Consider the following 18,382-nt stretch of genomic DNA (forward strand, 5'->3'; position numbering starts at 1 on the left):
ATCACGAGGTATCTTGCCCATATGGTAGACTGAGAACTGAATCTTTTCTTAGAGCTTCGTGTTCAAGTAACAGAAGAGAAATTTTGGTCATTCTGATCAGCAGCATGAAAAAAACATTCTTAGCACGGCCACTTCGAAGGCCTACAATTCACTAGCTTCGGAAGTTTTTGTAATTTTTTTTTCGAAAGTTCCTGAAATTTAATTTTGGCTTTTCAGCAATGCTTATCAATGAAACTATCGATTGGGAGTTTGACCCTTGCAAGGATTTTTACTCTTTTGTTTGTGCTCGGTGGAACCGAACAGCACCAGTCAAGTCTAACTGGCAGTACGGAGTTCCGCAGAAGCTTCAAGAAAGTGTACCGGAAAGAATGAAACGTGAGAAATATTTCTTTTTTGCTATTCATGTCGCTAGCGTCTATTCAATGAACTCACAAATCAACCCTTCAGGTCCACTTCATCACCTGCCATTGCTTCTGACAGCGGTTTAGATTGTGCGCCACAGACGGCAATGCAATTCTGTTTTTAAGTGACGGATGTTCGAGTAGCGGCATAAAATTTACTTCATTTCCTTCTGCTTTTTCGTGTTTGTGAAGGACCGATTAGGAAACAGAAAAAGGAGAAAGAAACCTTATTCTGCTAAAAATAGCTTTTTAGACTCCATTGCTGTCTTTTAAAGGATTTTGCGTGTTTTCTAAAATTACTCACCTTCCTAGAAATGGCACGGTGACCTGCCTTAATAGGGACATCCTAATATTATCTATTTCATTGCATGCAATCACAGACGGGTGAAGGAGAAACGAGGCTATCTTCGCTCAAGGAAAAGGATTGGGTTACGGAAATATATTCCGCTTGCGGCAGCCGTCTTCCAGTTGAGGCAGCTACAAAAACATTTGTAAGCTCTGAGCTAAAAGGGCACATTAATAAACATCCCAGATGATATAAGGTCCTCCCCACTCGACTAAAATTTTCCCCGTCGCCGACATTGCAAATCTATAATTGTTTAGTCACATATATTAGGAATTATTGTCTCATTTGCATATTGTAGAAACGTGCCGCTCGAGAAGGAGAAGTAAATGTTTGAATTTTGCGAGCCAGATGAAATCATGTGCTCAAAGGTGCCATAGGTGACCTCACACCTTTCTGGTAGAAGGCTTAAGAGACAATTCATTATTAATTTAAACAGCGCGAACAAGAAGATCAAGGACAAGATAAAAGGAAGCCACAGTACAAACGCTAACTCACAACTATACCTAAGCCTTTACTTCAAGACCCAGATAATAACAAATATGATGAAAACGAAAAACGAAACAATCACGTGAAACAACCCCTGGGTTCACATACTGCACAAATGTCATTCAAAAATGACATCTTTTTGCTTGAAAGAGCAAGAGATGTCTTGCTGACACACTTATTGTCCGTTAAAATAAAATATGATTAAACTATCTCTCGTCATCTTTTTTTTGTGGCGACACAATATCCTAACTTGGTCAAACATAGGAGTGCACTTCTCCTTCTTCATTGTTTCACACGAATGGCAATGTGAGACCAGAAATGTTTTGTCCTTGCCGCTTTCCAAGTTGCTCCGGTGTTCCTGTAGTCTCTTATTAATACGTCGTCCTGTTTGTCCTATATAACTGGCTCCACAAGAGAGTAGAAGCCTGTACACAACACCAGTCTTGCATCCAACAAATGGATCTCTATGTTTCACCCCACATTCTTGCTTCTTCGATTCTCTTTCCTTTTGAATTGCCGGGCAAATCCTCTTCATCTTGAGCGGGGTAGTAAATGCGACGGATACACCATACCTCGTGCCCTACATTTTTGAAGCCATGTGAAATTCTGTACCATACGGTACCACCGCAACCTTCCTCTTCTTCTCACCCATTCTGGGCAGGGATTTCTGTCTGTGCGTTCTTTTAAGGTTCTTCAGTACCAGGCAACTGGCGTCAATAATAACCCACTCCTTTTAACCGGCCTCTGCAGTTCTTGTCAATTGTCCAAGAGATCATTTTGGCGGGCTAGTTGGTGCATAATAGAAGTGTGGTCTCGTCTTCGTTTTCGCGCTGTTTTTCTTCACCTCTATTGTCAATTGTCTTTCAAAACTCTTGCCCATGCCGTGGTAGCAAGATTTCTTCAACGCGTTTAACAACCATGTGTTGATCATCCCATTCTTCAATAATTTGGATTGCCCCGAATTGGAGATTAGCAAGTATTTAGATTTGTTTATTCAGTTCGGTGAGGATAATCTTTGTTGGGAATACAACCCCAAATCGGTGAAGTCCTTGCTAAGCTCCAATTCGGGGCATTCCAAATTAGTGAAGAATGGGATTATCAACACATGCTTATTAAATGCGTTGAAGAAATCTTGCTACCACGGCATGGGAAGAATTTTGAACGACAACTGACAAGAATTGCAAAGGCCAGTTATCGGGAGTCGGTTATTACTGAGGCCGGTTGCCGAGTATTGAAGAACCTTAAAGAAACGCACAGACAGATTTTCCTGTCCAGAATGAGTGAGAAATGAAGGGTTGCGGTGGTACCGCATGTGCACAGAAGTTCACATGGCCTGAAAAATGTAGGCAGGAGCCTGGAGGTATGGTGTTGACGTCGCATTGACCGCCCCGTTCAAGATGAAGAGGATTTGCCCGGCTATTCAAAAGGAAATAGAATCGAGGAAGCAAGAATTTGGGGTGAAACATAAAGACCCATTTTTTTGGACGCAAGACTGGTGTTGTGTACAGGCTTCCAGTCTCTTGTGGAGCCTGTCATATATGACAATCAGGACGATGTATTAACAAAGACTACTGGAACACCGCAACAACTTGGAAAGTGGCTAGGACAAAACATTTCTGGTCTCATTGCCATTCATGGCAATGGGAGACCAATATAGAAGGAGAAGAATTGCCCTCCTATGTTTTACCAGGTTAGGATTCCGTATCGCCACAAAGAAAAGATGACGGGAGAGATAGTTGAATCATATTTTATTTCAACGGATAATAAGTGTGTCAGTAAGACTTTTCTTGCTCTTTACAGCAAAGAGATGTCTTTTTTGAGTGACTATTTTGTGCATCAGGTGAACCCAAGGGTTGTTTCACGTTATTGTTTCGTTTTCGTCATGTTTTTTTGGGGGGGGCCTTGGAGTAAAGGCTTCGGCATAGTTGTGAGTCAGCGCTTGTAGTGTGGCTTCTTTGGCTTCTTTTACCTTGTCCTTTGTCTTTTTGTTCGCACTGTTTAAATTATTAATGAATATGTACCGACTCGGCCAACAAAATATCTTGCCAATAGACAATGTTAACGCGATGGTCACATTACGCAGGACATAAGGCGTCCAAGGCGTTGCATTTGGACGCACCCGCAAGTAGCGGTAATGAAGGAGCAATGCAGTCATAGGACAAACGTTAATTATACAATTAGAGAACTCTAGCCTTAAGTCCGAACCACATTGCAGCGTTTCTTTGCCGCCAAGGCAGTGACTCGCCTATCGGCATCGCCGGAGGCGCAATTCTGACCTTTCAAGCGAGGTGACGCTGAAAGAAGCAAGTATCTGGCGGTGCCAGATCTCAGCGTCGACGCTGGAAATGATTTGCAAGTGGGGACCAATGACAAGCCACGCACGGCCAGCTGCACTACCTTCCACCCACAAGCTCAACTCGTTTTTTTCAGCGCGCAGGCCTACGCTTTTGCTCCTTGTCTCCCCCACCCTCCGCACTAAGTTGTCGTTGTCGCTGAATAGGACGCTTTTATACCCCGGTCACACGGCACTTTTCCAAGATCTTCACTGCAAAGGAAGTTTATTGATCTAAAAGGGCAAAACCAAAAAGGAGCAGCGGCGCAGCTACCCGGCAAGGGCGAAGGAGATAGATACGATGATGATGATGATGATTTACGCAAACATCATTAGCGCCATCTGTCGATCGGCAAAATCCCATTTAAATAAATAAACAGTTGAACTAAAGCGTGGCGATATGAAATAGTACATTAGCCAGCAAATACTGTCGAAGGAAAAAGGAGCGCACAACAAAAAAGGCAGTGAAGTAGAAACACTGCATAAGAAGGGAAGCAAAGCCTTTATGTCGATGCGGCTAACAAAAACAGTTGAAGTGGTATCTCAACAGTTCAGATTTTTAAAGTTTATTGTAATGTGAAATAAAATTCAATAGAACTTGGTATAAATAGAAAATTCACGTTTGGCTCATGTTAGGGCTGCACCTTTACCGCAGCCCAAGGGCGCCTGCCTACCGCATTTCCCGTGACGCGCCTTTTTCGCAAAGGTCTCGAGACTATGTCGTGCAGCTGCGAGCCAATCGCCATTGGAGCAAAATATCTTACTAGTGCCCGCGTCAGAAAGGTATTAAATACGGATGGTGAGAGTTGTTCGAAATGCTGGAATTCCTCCATATCGCCGCAATGTTATCTTACTCGCGCCGCCATGTGGCGAGCTCGGGAGACTGGCACGCGCTCGTCTTCTTCGCTCTCGTGCTCGCCCGCCAGTCGGTTCCATGTCTTATCTTGCCGGTACTTTTACTTAGGTGTGAGTAAATCGGCTGAACCAGCTTCACTGGCTTCTGTGGCATTTTTGGTGGAGATGCTGGGTAATCACGGGAAGCTAAATGGTCTGGATTGCCGCTGTAGTCATCGTGGCTCGCGGTGGGGAGACAAGACGACCACACTCGAGAGCTAAGCCTCTCAAGCGAATGTTCGCCTTATGCACAGGTGTCGTGTCCACTGTGTGTAGATGGGCGTAGGGGGCAGCCAGAGGTTCTTCGTAGATGGGATCTACCCAGAAGCTCAACCAAAAATGTCACGCAGGCATGCCACGACCAGCTTTCTGCCGGACATCTCGGTTTTTCTCGCACCTTGGCACGAGTACGACAAAAGTACTACTAGCCCAAGCTTGCCGCCATGGTTCAGCGCTATGTTTGGACGTGCCGTGATTGCCAACGTCGGAAGATACCACCTGCCAAGCCGGCCGGCCTGCTGCAGCCTATTGTTCCTCCGCGAGTACCTTTTCACCAAGTCGGTATGGACTTGCTCGGGCCATTGCCTACGTCATCAGTGGGCAACCGGTACAATATAGTCGCCACAGATTATCTAACCCGCTATTGTGAGACGAAAGCTCTTCCCAGTGGCACGTCTACTGATATTGCGAACGTTTTCATCTTTAATCTAGCCCTTCATCACGGTGCACCTGCGATAGTTTTAGCTGACAGAGGCACCGCATTTACTTCAGCTCTAACCCAGGAAGTGATGCGGCTCAGTGGCACTTGTCATCGCAGAACAACAGCTTACCACCCTCAGCCAAATGGCCTTACTGAGCGACTCAATAAGACTATCGCCGATATGCTTTCTATGTACGTCGACGAAGACCATAAGAGCTGGGACCAGATACTACCGTATGCAACATTTGAGTATAACACCGCAGTCCAGGAAACGACCCGCTTCACACCGTTTCGCTTGGTGTACGGTCGCGAGACTGTTACCATGCTGGACGCAATGCTACTGCCAGATGTTGCCCACTCATCGATTGCCGGTGCCGACCAATTCGTGCAGCATGTTGAGGCCGCTCGCCAACTGGCTAGACTGAGAGTCCGGACACAGCAAGTTAAAGATGTTCGACGTTATAACCTTCGTCACAGGGAGGTAATTTACAACCCTGGTGATAAGGTTTGGGTGTGGACACCTGTTCGCCAGCGAGGTCGCTCCGAGAAGCTTCTGCTCCGCTACTTCGGCCTGTACGAAGTACAACGCAAACTCAGCGACGTCACCCACGAAGTGATCCCGCAAAAAACTGTTCGCTCATCCCGGCGGCAAGCACAATCGGGAGTCGTACATGTTACCAGGATGAAGCCCTTCTACTCCCGCTAGGTCAAGCTACATGTGTTTGTTTTTTGTATCCTTTACCTGCTTTATGTGAACGCGGCATCCTCGCCGACTACGGTTATCCTCGACCTCGCCACTCGGTACCGGGACGATGCCTTTTCCACCGGGAGGGGCAATGCCGCAATGTTATCTTACTGGCGCCGCCATGTGGCGAGCTCGGGAGACTGGCACGCGCTCGTCTCCTTCGCTCTCGGTGCTCGTTCATTAAGTCATCAAATAGTGTTAAATGCTCGATTACATGTATATCATCTTATTATTGATTTAGTGGGCAAGTTTCTGTTTTCTGTTCATTATTAGGGGTTTGGGAGTCCCGGAGACGTTTTCTATCAAATTTCGAACATTCGTTTCTAACCAAAATATTATTTATTACCGCTAGGAATCTCTGCTTATACTGTAATTTTGGCACATCTGTCAATCAGTCTTGAGCAACACATAGATTAGTTAACACCACCTTTCGTATCGTCTTTGCATTACGTGCTTTTGACAATATTTCAGGGCCCTAATATTTTCGCTTCCTTAGCAGTGAGAGCTAAACTTTTAAATTTCTGGTATTCATTATGAAATGTTTATTATAAAATTGCTCATCTGTACTATTTGTTTGATAGTACTATTTCTAAAATGAATATCGGAGATAGGAGCAAAGTTATCTGTTACTTATCAAAGGTGCAAGAAGCAACCGCAATGAATACTAAATTCACGAAGTCCTTTGCATACAATTGCTATTGCGAAACAACAGCGCGCATTAAAATATATGGAATGTCCCCATCTTAAAACATTTTGATCAGTCACTATGGCGCTTCTAATGCGGACTTATCGTAGGTGGTGTCGAGCTTATTAAAAATATTTGTATTTTACTCACTTGAGGCTTAATATATTAGAGTGGATTTCTCGGCCACTGTAGTTAAATCGTTGCTGTGCTAGGCCGCTTAAGGTAAATGATACAGGAACGATCACAGCCGCGGCCATTACCTTTTTGATTGAACGGAAACGAACGCTGTTGTGTACTGAACAATGTCAGTGCACAGTTAAGAAACGTAGCCAGTCGGAGCTTTCAGAACCCTCATTTGCAGCATCTCTGATAGGTAGGTGAGTAGCTTTGGGCTGTGAACCAAGCTAGTGATGAACGCAGTGTGAAAAAAGGAACGATACCCGACTAACGGTGCCATCTTTTTACCTTTCGATACATCCAATTCGAAAGCCGAGTATTTTAATTTTTTGTCTCTACTTGTTGCACTAGACAGCAGTCTCGTTTTGGGTACGACCAGACCTTACAGAAGAATAAAGGCCCATTCAATTCTTGGTTCCCACAAAGGGCTGCGCAGAAATTCTTACTATTTCGCACTGAAACACTGAAATGTTGAGAAACTGATTTGGAGTTGATTACTCTGTCTGAAATACGTGAACAATTATTTTCTCCCCAAGGTGTTATTGAGAACACGACATGTGACGACTCCGACCAAGGTGTGATAGAGAACGTCAGAGTGTTGTATAATTCCTGCCTTGGTAAGATACATTTTTTCGCATCCATGTTATTGACAACGTTCCATTAAATACAAAGTGCTGAAATATCACAATTTACACTGTAGGCTTAATAGATTTACATAAAAAAATTCTGTTTCGACGGCAGCAGCACAAGCTTATCCTAAAATATTACAAGGCTGCACTTCATTAAAGTGCTGCGAGTTCTTTGCCAAGTTGTTTTATCATGTCTGCTTTTATTCCGCAGTACCGGTATTCAGTTGCAGTTCCTAATGGACGAATGAGGACGAAGGCACATTTTTCCTGGTTCAGGGGAGAACATTTGCCTACGACCTACGCAAATTTCGAAATGATAATTGGGTTAGTCATACTGAATTTACATTGAAAACAAATACTGGTCAAACGAGGAAAATGCCAAAAAAGACGCGAAAATTTGGAGGGTGACCCACCTATGTTTGGAGGTCAGTACTTAAATGGCCGGACTAGAATTCTATTGAATATGAATCTCAGTCAAATGCTGATCATGCCGAATTTTAATGAAATAAAAAGCTGCGCTAAAAAGACACGGACGAAGGAAAGGCAGGACGCACACAAACGCAGACTGACAACTTTGTTTCGTGAACAAAACCAAGGCATATATACGCGATTTCCGCTAGTATCTAATCACACAAAAAACAGTAGGCGAACAACTGACGTGCACTAAATCAACACGAAATAGCAAATTCTGCTGCAGAGATGATAAACTTAACTAGGGCCAGCCCACAAAGTAAACCACAACCAAAACATCTTCCAGTCTAACGGATTATCAGAACAACCATCAAATGGTAATGCACGAATACAACACAGTGGTGCAAGACAATACCCATAGTACATCAGAACACCATCTTCAGGCTGAGAGAGCGAAAAATGGTCTAACAAACCAGGTCGCACAAGCAGCTTATACAAGCCTCGTCAGAAACAATAAATTCAGTGAAAACAGGCACCAAGTCAGGCTAAAACCAATTGTCTAACACTAATACCAACCAAAACAAAACAACACAAAAAAAGACACACAAAAAAAAAAGAAAAGTCGCGTAGCTATGACATTCGACCAACACGCAACCCACAACGCAGACACATGAAAGAAGGCCAAAGCAGAGCCTATACATGACCTTCCAAAAACCTAAATTCTTTATCCGACACTGAAGTAAAGGGCTTGCTGACGCAAAAGCTTGTGGTGCTTGTGCTGACTGGAAGAAAGAAAACAAACGGGAATGCGTGCCTTACTTTGAGAGGACGAAGTTTCTGGCCAGGTCGAAAGACAAATGGGAGCACCCAGTAATCGAAACCTTCTACATCGACACCACAAGCTTTTGCGTCAGCAAGCCCTCTGTTTCCTTGTCGGATAAAGAATTTAGGTTTTTGGAAGGTCATGTATCGGCTCTGTTTGGGCCTTCTTTCATGTGTCTGCGTTGTGGGTTGCGTGTTGGTCGAATGTCATAGCTACGCGACTTTGCTTTTTGTGTGTGTGTGTGTGTGTGTGTGTGTGTGTGTGTGTGTGTGTGTGTGTGTGTGTGTGTGTGTGTGTGTGTGTGTGTGTGTGTGTGTGTGTGTGTGTGTGTGTGTGTGTGTGTGTGTGTGTGTGTGTGTGTTTTGTTGTTTTTGTTGTGGTTGGTATTAGTGTTAGACAATTGGTTTTAGCCTGACTTTGTGCCTTTTTTCACTGCATTTATTTTTTCTGACGAGGCTTGTATAAGCTGCTTTTGTGACCTGGTTTTTTTATACCATTTTTCGTTGTCGCAGCCTGAAGCTGGTGTTCTGATGTATTATGGGCATTGTCTTGCATCACTGTGTTGTATTCGTGCATTACCATTTGATGGTTGTTCTGATAATCCGTTAGACTGGAAGACGTTTTGGTTGTGGTTTACTTTGTGGGCCGGCCCTAGTTAAGTTTATCATCTCTGCAGCAGAATTTGCTATTTCGTGTTGATTTAGTGCACGTCAGTTGTTCGCCTACTGTTTTTTGTGTGATTAGATAGTAGCGGAGATCGCGTATATATGCCTTATTTTGCTTTACGAAATTACGTTGTCAGTCTGCGTTTGTGTGCGTCCTGCCTTTCCTTCGTCCGTGTCTTATTAGCGCAGCTTTTTATTGCATTGAATTATGAACCAACTTGTCCGACAAATTTTACCGAATTTCAAGGATCCAAGAGTCCAAATTTTTGGGGTGGCTCACACAATTTAGGAAGTCATCCTTTTGATTGGCCATGCTGAAATTAGGTTAGGTGCCAACGTTGTCGAAAAATGTGATAACTTCAATTTTGGGGGTTCAGGAAAGTATTAACTCTACTGCACGGATTCAGTCATATTTCGGACATCAAGTTATTTACATATGTAAACTCATTACAACCGATTCATGGCATAATATCATTTCCCGTACTTTTTGTGCGTTTATTTTCCTAGGTTTCCCAAGTCAGAATAACAAAGGCGACGGCTGGACTTTTATATTTGACCGTGCTCAACTGCCAAAGTGGCCCCTTCCTCCCAACGATAGCCGCAGTCTAAGATCGGAAGATTTGGGAGAAGTCATTTTGCAGGCTGTAATTTTGCCATACTTTGACTTTAGTCTCAAAAATAATATACATCAAGTAAGTAAACATAATAGTGGAATGCAAATGTGTTAATCGAAAGGGCGGAAAAAATTCCCCTTCTTATCCTGCGAACATGTATACAAATAGGAGCGCACTTTACCGCCTACGTTTTCTTAGTAGTTCGCTTGGTTTAGTGGCGTAGTGGGAGAGTTATCCACAAACAAGCCCACTTATTCGTGCTTATAACTGCCAATACCTCTGAAATAAAATCGCAACCGAATTGTATTGAGTGCAACTGTGCTGTTAAGGGCACTGGTGAAATGCGAGTGCCTATAAATTTCGAGGACAAAAAACTGAATAAATGTTCTGTCCGCCTTTTATTTTAACCTCCTGTTTTACATTTTTCCCTCCGCCCAGCTGATTCTCAAATGTGTTACCATTACCGCGATATCTAAAGCTCAAGTTATGTTTTTATGAACCCTAATTTTGAAAACTAGGCGGCGTTAACATGGACCGCACAGGAGCTGGTCGAGTTGAGTTGTCGGCTTGAAAACCAGTTACAGGGTTTATTTAAACGCTGTCGGGTTAAGTAGCGAAGTTGAGAGTGTCGAGTAGAGTCAACTCCAGCGCAGGGAGTGGGTTGACTTACTCGAACCCGCTGCAGGAAGCATGCAAACGCCATCGAGTTGAGTCGGGCCATAGCGGGAGAGATGAACTGTGCGGAAATCGTTAGACATGCGCGGGGAAAAAATATAGTCAGATGCAGGTCAAGAAAAAGCGGAAATCCACCTTCAAATAACCCCATCCAGCCAGTGGCATCGCTCCAAATGTGTGACCTGGGCAGCACACACGAAAAAGAAAAAAAAAACGTGTTCTTCCGCGCTGACGGTCTCGCGAACCTTTACCATTATGGCCGCTTCCGGTTTTCGCGTCCGTCCTTCGGTACTGGACCATCGGTGTCGCCAGCGGTGTCGCCTCGTAAGGCTCCATGGCGGAAAAGAGATGTAGTAATGCGTAGAACAACGAAGCGGTTTCGTAAACTCGCCAGTGTTGAAATTCCCCATTAGAACTCATCTTTTTACCTGTTTTACTTTGATGAGCAAATTACTATTGATCAAATTGAGTAAACGCATCTGTTTCTGCTACAAGTCAAGAAGCCTTTAGGAACTATTTTCCAGTACGGACTCATTCGAAGAAACCACGTTCCATGCGCTTATTAGTAAGTCAATGGCAGACGGCCATGACGTCATGGTATAGCTCGGCAGCTATTGGTTGCAGGGGGGTCCTTTCATTGCTGTATGCCTCTTTTTTCTTGGCCTGTATCCGACTATAAAATCGGATACCTAGTGCTAGTTCTTCGAATCCACGTGAGATGCCGCCAAAATTGCCGCTCGTCCATAGCCGGGGCGCATGTCGGGGCGGATTCATGTAAACTCGAGAGGGCCGAGTACACTGAACTCGAACCCCTCGGCCGGGTATATTTAAAAGGGGCTATTGTGTTTTGCTTTGTTGAACTGGTAGCGTTTATAGCCCGAAAACGAGAATACTGACTTAGCGCCTATTTTGCTTATGAATCCTGGAAATATGATTTAAATCTTTTTAAGAGGAGGCAAAATCATAAAATGACGATTTTTGATGCCTAAAAAAACTTCAGTGAATCGTTTTGATCGTTTGAAGATATTTTAAAATGAGAGGTGTTTAGCTTTAACCTCATTTAATGTTCAAGCAGTTAAAGAGAAAAACAGTAAACACAGCAATGAAAGCAAAGTAGCTTGCACCGATAGACTATTTTAAATGAAGGAAGTGTGGTAATCTCTGCCGCCGGGTAAGTGACTCTGTCCTTGTCTCAGCTATCACGAAACAAACAAAAAAAAATGAGGTAAGAATCAGATAGGCTAATTATGACTACGATTATCAGAATAAATTAAAAACTGCGCCTATTCACCATATTATTTATGCTTTCGTGATTACCAGCAAAATGCTTATGCACGCCCTTAAAATTTCAGGGGGAAGAATGTAAGGCAATTACGCAAAGCGGTAATAACCGCACAGATGTCATTACAATTGCCATTACGGCAATGAATCCAAACATTAGTAATGAAAATGTATCAACGATGATCCAAGATATTGCAGCACTTGATGACAGTCTGTCGTACGTGAGTATCAACATTAGTTTTATTTGCACAATTCTCGTCATGTACTAATCGATATGTGACATTTCTAGAGTTTGGTAGAAGTGGAAATATATAAAAACAAATTTCTGGAACAGTTATGATTTGCCTTGAACAAGCTGAAGACACCCGTGTGCGGCTCCTTTCTCGAATAGATCCTTTTTTAATATATGGAGGATCCGATTTTTGATTTACACATTGTTCAATTTGCGTTGCGGTTATCTACTCAAACTAATGCGCTAAATTATGCGCAAGGCCACTTCATATGCATATAAGCCACGCTTGTCCAGCCGTAATAACCTGCATTGCGCGGCCTCAGACAAGAATGTCCTATATTGTATCCTAGACTTCCACATGTCCAATTTCCTCCTCAAGCTACAATTTCAAAGGTACTGCCAAAAGTGGCAACGGCTGTCCCACTGGCTCTCTAGCGAGGTTCTTTCAAGAGACAAGACCTACCGAGGAATTTGTTCCGGAACAATTGATCTGCATATCATCGCTTACGAAAGGCATGCTCGTGTTGTGTCACTTGCAATTTTGTCAGAGACGATCTCGACAATGCCGTCGTGGATCTCTAGGGTGAAGCCAGCCTTTATGCCAAACGAAGTTTTTCATCGCTAGTCTATAGATGCCAGAGAGCAATGTGTGCCCTGTGTAGAGACCGCCCTTTCGTCTAAGATGGTATCTGGAGTAACGAGCTTCGCAAAAGCGTGTTGAGAAGAATTATGAGCAGCGGCTGCACAACTGAAAGAGGTTGGTATTAGTTTGTATGCCGAAAGCTGACAGACCTGTTTCTCTACCCCTGATGACCCTTACGAGGAATGCCGCGCGAGGGAACAACAACGGCAGTGAAATATCCCTGAATTTATATGGGCGCTCGCGAACACGTGTGTGATGTGATTCAGGAGTGATGTCCTGCAGATACGTTTGGTAGGCCGTATAGATGACCAAGCTGTCAACAATGACGAAAAGCGGGCGCCGATTTTCACAAGTCCCAAATGCTGTCTTGTGTATGGGCTGTCGCAACTGGTTGCGGGGTCCAGGTGTTGCAAAGAGCTGCCTAGGAGAACCGGGCTGTTGATGAAATCGGCTAAGGGTATGCGCAGTAGAGCGCACTGCCTCAACTTTGGGAGGCATGTGGTGGCGCTGTTCGGCCCACAAATGGCGTATCTCATCAAGGATGAGGTTGGAGACGCGACGACATTTTAATAACTTCACTCGTGCAATGTTACTTCTCCAAACAAACAGTACGGGGTCATAGAGATCATCATTAAGTCTTTCACGTCGCAAGCAGGGCAGTCGACTGCTTAGAGTTGAATAACGGTGGCAAGATGATTCGATGGGCCGACTGGCAAGGTACAAAGTAGTTCCGTATGGCTCCGTCTCATGACGACAAAACTGGCGCTGCTGTTCTCCTTCCGGCGCTCGTCGGTGAATCGTGTGCTACTTATCGCATTCCATTGCGTGTTTGCTAATTTCAATTTTGATGAATAACGTTGTTTTTGGACGCACAGGCGCACGAAATAGCATCTAAAATTTATACATTTGCGGTCTCCTATTAACAATAAGAGTAACAATAGGCAGGCGACACATGTACCTTTTCTGCCGTCTGCTCTACGTCGTTCATACAGCGCGTTGCATAATTACATGCGCGCCGTAGAATTCTTTTCTCCACTTAACCTCTCAATCGTCACAGCCGAATTTTTGCAACAAAATGGAATTTATACGGCAATATTTATATACGAATATTGTTTGTCTACTTGCCAGATTAAATCATAAATTCGGTTGTTCTTAACTTATGCGGCGGCGGCGCAGAAAGAGTAGTTCGCATGCAAGCCTGCTAGCGCGTCGTAGCAAAAGAGGCACTGGTGTTTTCTCCTAGGAATGTTTGGAATGAAGACATAAAAAAGACGACTTATCTCGCGCCATTCTACAAAGCTCGCTAAGAGTCAACGATAAAAGGATCTACATTTTGGCGTTTGGCTGTTTGCTGCGCCGCTAGATCCCGAACTGTTCAAAACGTTGCAGCTTGCTCTTCAGCATGTCGACAAGAGGCTGCAGGCGCAATTCGTTTTGTGAGAGTGCCATTTCGCGGACAGTTCATCGAACGGGAGAGCAAATGTGTCATAGAATGACAGTGTTCTTGGATTGTACAATTTAAGCCAAAGCACTTTGCCTCCCATGGTCACACCTACGACTACCGAAAGATGCCATGCCTTCTGTCCGGCGAGTGATCTTGCTTACCTGTGAAGAAATGTACACGTTAAACGAAAGAAAAAGGCGACAGGCTGCTGCGGAAGCAATTTAGAGTCCTGTTTTGATATATTTTTACTTTGTCTACTTATGGCACGGAAATAAATATCAAGAGGAAGTAACGCAGCAGTATGTATAGTTGCTTACATGTAAAATAATAAACGGAAAACAAGCTAAAACTCGGCTCCTAGGCCGTTGTAATACTACCATGTCCCTTTCTAACTCCCGGAACATGGTCGTTCGCAATAAGCTCACCTGCTCTTGAAGAGAGTGTAGCGAGTCGATTTTAGTTGTTTCTGGCGAAGGTGCGCCACAACACTTCCGAGAGCCTGGCTTTCGCCGTGGCGCCGCTTCGTGTCATGAAAAAAAACTCCCGCGTGAACATCGCCGGTCGGCACTCTTACTCATCTAGCCACCGTAGTTGAAACGTGCGGTCATGCTGGAGGACATCTTCCTGCAGTACCCGTTCCATCTTGGCAACTTCGATAACTACTTTATCTATTTGTGGTAGGTGGACAAAGAGAGCAATTCGCAAACAGCGGTTATTTAAGAAGTGCGTGACGAAGCACCGTTTTTGTATTGGTCATGGTCACGTAACCACACATACTAAGTCGGGGCATATCTTGAGCATAAATTCCTGATGCTTTCACTGAGGTTCAATATCCAACACTGAACAGTCTGTCAGCCTCCTTTTGTGTTTTACTTAGGGCTGCCAAAATAACTCCAGAGCTGCCTACAAAAATCCTTCCAGTTTGTAAATGGTTGAACAATGGCTCTGTAACTAGGTTTCGTGCAGTGTTTAGAAGCGAAACTATAAATTCCACAAACTGCAACGGCCGTTTCATTCGTTGTAAGCTTTGATGTTGTCAGATTGATTTAACCGGAATTCGGCATCTTAAAATGGTCATGAGCGTATGAGCGTTTTGTGCGTGGAGTGAGTCACAAACGTGGCAGTCGTACTTTCCGACAGAGCACATTGGTTTTGCCATTTCAAACAATATCTCGTCAACTGTCGAGGGGAGGAGGGGTGTCGACTACGGGTTCAACGTTGCTGCCTACTGATGGCACTAATGCATCAAGCCTTGTTTTGTGTATTTTCTTAGCTGCTCCTAATCTTCTGGTGCAAATTGCAATGATCTCTACATCACTTCCTACAGTTAGTTGCAGAGGATATAGGGAAGCACAAGTAGCCGGTGTTAGTGCAGTCAGCGCGGATACACGCCCATCGTTCATTTCTACTCCTAACGATGGAGCAACGCCGTTAACAATCGCCGACCTGCCGACTATTTCTCAAAGTGCATATGGAAATATGAACAAACAAAATTGTCTGTGGGCATTGTGGCAGAGTAATAATGGTAGCTAACAAATTTGGTAAAAACATGTTGAAAAGGACAAAACAATGCTACCTTGGTTGATAAAAAAATCCTCTGTACAGGTACAGCGCGTTGTGCAGTTACATGCAAGCCTTAGCATGCTTCTGTGAGCTAAAGTACGCAATCGTTACAGCAAAAATTCGGCAGAAAAATAATATTTGGTTTATAGCATTTTGTAATACCACATTTGCTTGGTGTACATGCCTGACTTTATCTGCAGATGTTGAATGTTTCAATCGTATGCCGCGGGGGCAAAGCAAGTAAAGCCGCTGCCCTAGCGATGGCAGCGGTGGCGCCATCTTGTCTGCTTTGCAAAAGGCTTCCGCCAAACCGCTCCTTTGGTGTGCAAAGTTGTAGCAAACAGCACCAGATGGCACCAATGGTGTCATAGTTGGAGCAGTGGCTTGTATTGCTTCGCCTCCGTCGCATACAATGGGAACGTCCAACTTCTTATCGAATCAGACGAGTGCCCCAAACCAATTTGGCATTAAAATGCTATCAACCAAATGCCATTTCTTACGAATTCTGAGCTGCAATTATTCTGTGGTTTAGCTGAGAGAAGCAATAAACGATACGCGTTGAATTGCGCTACCCACTGTATGACGCCATGACCCATGGACGAAATGCAAGATATTCACATCAGACTCACTGGGCATTTATCATGTTAGCCGCAAAGAGCGGGCACAATACGGAGTGACCATACTGTCAGGACAGTCTTTCTGGACCAATTCATTATATTAATTCCTCCACAGATCCATTAGCTCTGCTCTCGGTATTGCCCACATTAGAAAAATCAGCCCAAATATTTCATTCGCCTTCCGAAGAAGGCGCGCCCCGTTAATAAGGATGCACGTAGTACCCACTCTTTTGGTATTAAGTGATAAGGTTCACATCCGTTGGTAACGTTCATTATGCTTCAAATGTTGCTGACACTTTGTCCTGCTTAATTTTTTCCTCCGTGTTTAAACAACATTTACTGCAAAACGTACAAAAATAAACAAAAAAAAAAAAACCTCTGCGTGCGTCTTTGTGCAAAGAACGTTCTTTGAGAATAGGGAGGAAACGTTTGACTTGAAACATGGGCCTACATCTTGCAAGTGGGTGCCCGTTTGTTTTTCGAAATATGCTTGTACATTGAAAATAAATTTGATTAAAATGGTAACAGATAGTACTTTCTACGAAGCAGACAAGTCGTCTATTTATGCTTTGACCTAGGATAAACATTAGCTTTTTGCGGAGCGTTTGGATGGGCTTTTCGTGCCGCATGTAGTTATTCTGTCGCTTGTTTGCAGGCAATGAGATACTTGGAGTACTACGAGCCGGAAAATATAAGTATTCACTGGTTAGAAGAACTGTTTCCTAACGTAAGATATTATTCTATTTTAACTGATGCTTTCAATGTGTGTGGTTGTTTAATCGCCTTAATGCTTGGATGATACTGTATTTGTATAGCTTTTCAAAACTCGCCATCCTAGTGCCAGCATGCGCTCAGGTATCATCCGATTCAGTTATTAGCAATCAATAGGCAGGCTCCAGTCGCTGGATCTTCAGTTAACGAAAGCAATAAAAGTAGGTTTGCTAGATCCAGGAACCAAGCAACAAATTTAATAAGAAAAGACAACAACAAACCTTAAAACACTGTGTGCTTTGGTAACGATGTGTTTCGCCCGATTAAGGTAATCACAAAAATTCCCGGCAAGTGCCCCTTTCTTCGCAAGAACCAAATTACTCCACCATCATACCAGCCCCGAAACCGTATATGTATCTTGTATAATTATTTAGGCCTTAGAAGCTTAAATTGAATACACAATATTGTTTTTCTTCTTGAAAGAAGAACATGGTGTGATTATAAATTAGTTTGTGAAGCGTAGCCATATTTATTTATATCAGAAGCAATATTCTAGCTTTACAACTTAGCAAGTTGTCAGGAATGTAAATACGTCTGAGCGCAAGTATGCTCCATACTATTCTGCTAAACAAGATGCCTACCTTGTAGCTTTCGTTGTGCTAAAAAATATGCTTAGCAAACATCTCATGCTTACGAAGTTTATCGTAAAGACAGCATATGTTACCAAAAGAACTCGCGGCGATGGAAACGTGAAATTCTAGGCGAATATCAATTCCCTGTTTCCAAGAAAAAAAATCTGATTTAACACATGTTTTCTTGCAGATTACCCTCGTGTCTGCACTGCAAGAAAGGCTCTCCAAGGCTGGTATTAACATCACTAGAAATAGCACGCTCATGTTGCCCACAGATTACTTCATTAGTCTACAAACGCTCATAAATGAGACGACACCGTAAGTTTTTGTTGTAATCTCGCAGGTTTTTGTCGAACTTCAGGCTACTTGTGTAAAAAACAGTGACAGTCCTTAACTCGAGGTGAAAAAGAAGGAGAAACAATTGGAAAGCGTGACAAGAAATCTGTCGATTTCTGGTTGGGGGTAAAGCTAAAAAAATTGCATTAGCACGTCGAAATTTTGTTCACTGCATGCAACTGCTGTACTCGCCAGAACCTTTATTTACGCTGTCAGACTGTGGTAGGAAGTATTCTGTCTGAAGAAATTCTGTTGTATAACGATCAATACCTTTTTCATGTCACTCAGCTTGTTATTTTGTTTCGTGTTTTATCATTTTACAAATATTAGATCTCAACCA

General features: G+C 43.5%; 1 protein-coding gene across 1 annotated transcript in view; it reads left to right on the forward strand.

Annotated features, from left to right (window-relative positions):
* The first annotated feature begins 218 nt into the window (after window positions 1-218).
* LOC146188588 (membrane metallo-endopeptidase-like 1) overlaps window positions 219-18,382 on the forward strand; it is a 90,774-nt gene continuing 72,610 nt past the window's right edge. Inside the window, exons 1-6 of the mRNA XM_084605082.1 lie at window positions 219-375; window positions 7,303-7,383; window positions 9,802-9,986; window positions 11,936-12,085; window positions 17,019-17,090; window positions 17,897-18,024. Coding sequence (XP_084461208.1) covers window positions 219-375; window positions 7,303-7,383; window positions 9,802-9,986; window positions 11,936-12,085; window positions 17,019-17,090; window positions 17,897-18,024 — 773 coding nt within the window. The remainder of the gene's footprint in view (window positions 376-7,302; window positions 7,384-9,801; window positions 9,987-11,935; window positions 12,086-17,018; window positions 17,091-17,896; window positions 18,025-18,382) is intronic.

Source organism: Amblyomma maculatum, chromosome 5 (assembly GCF_055883805.1).
Source record: "Amblyomma maculatum isolate TAMU_Amacu chromosome 5, ASM5588380v1, whole genome shotgun sequence".
NCBI classification, from domain to species: domain Eukaryota; kingdom Metazoa; phylum Arthropoda; class Arachnida; order Ixodida; family Ixodidae; genus Amblyomma; species Amblyomma maculatum.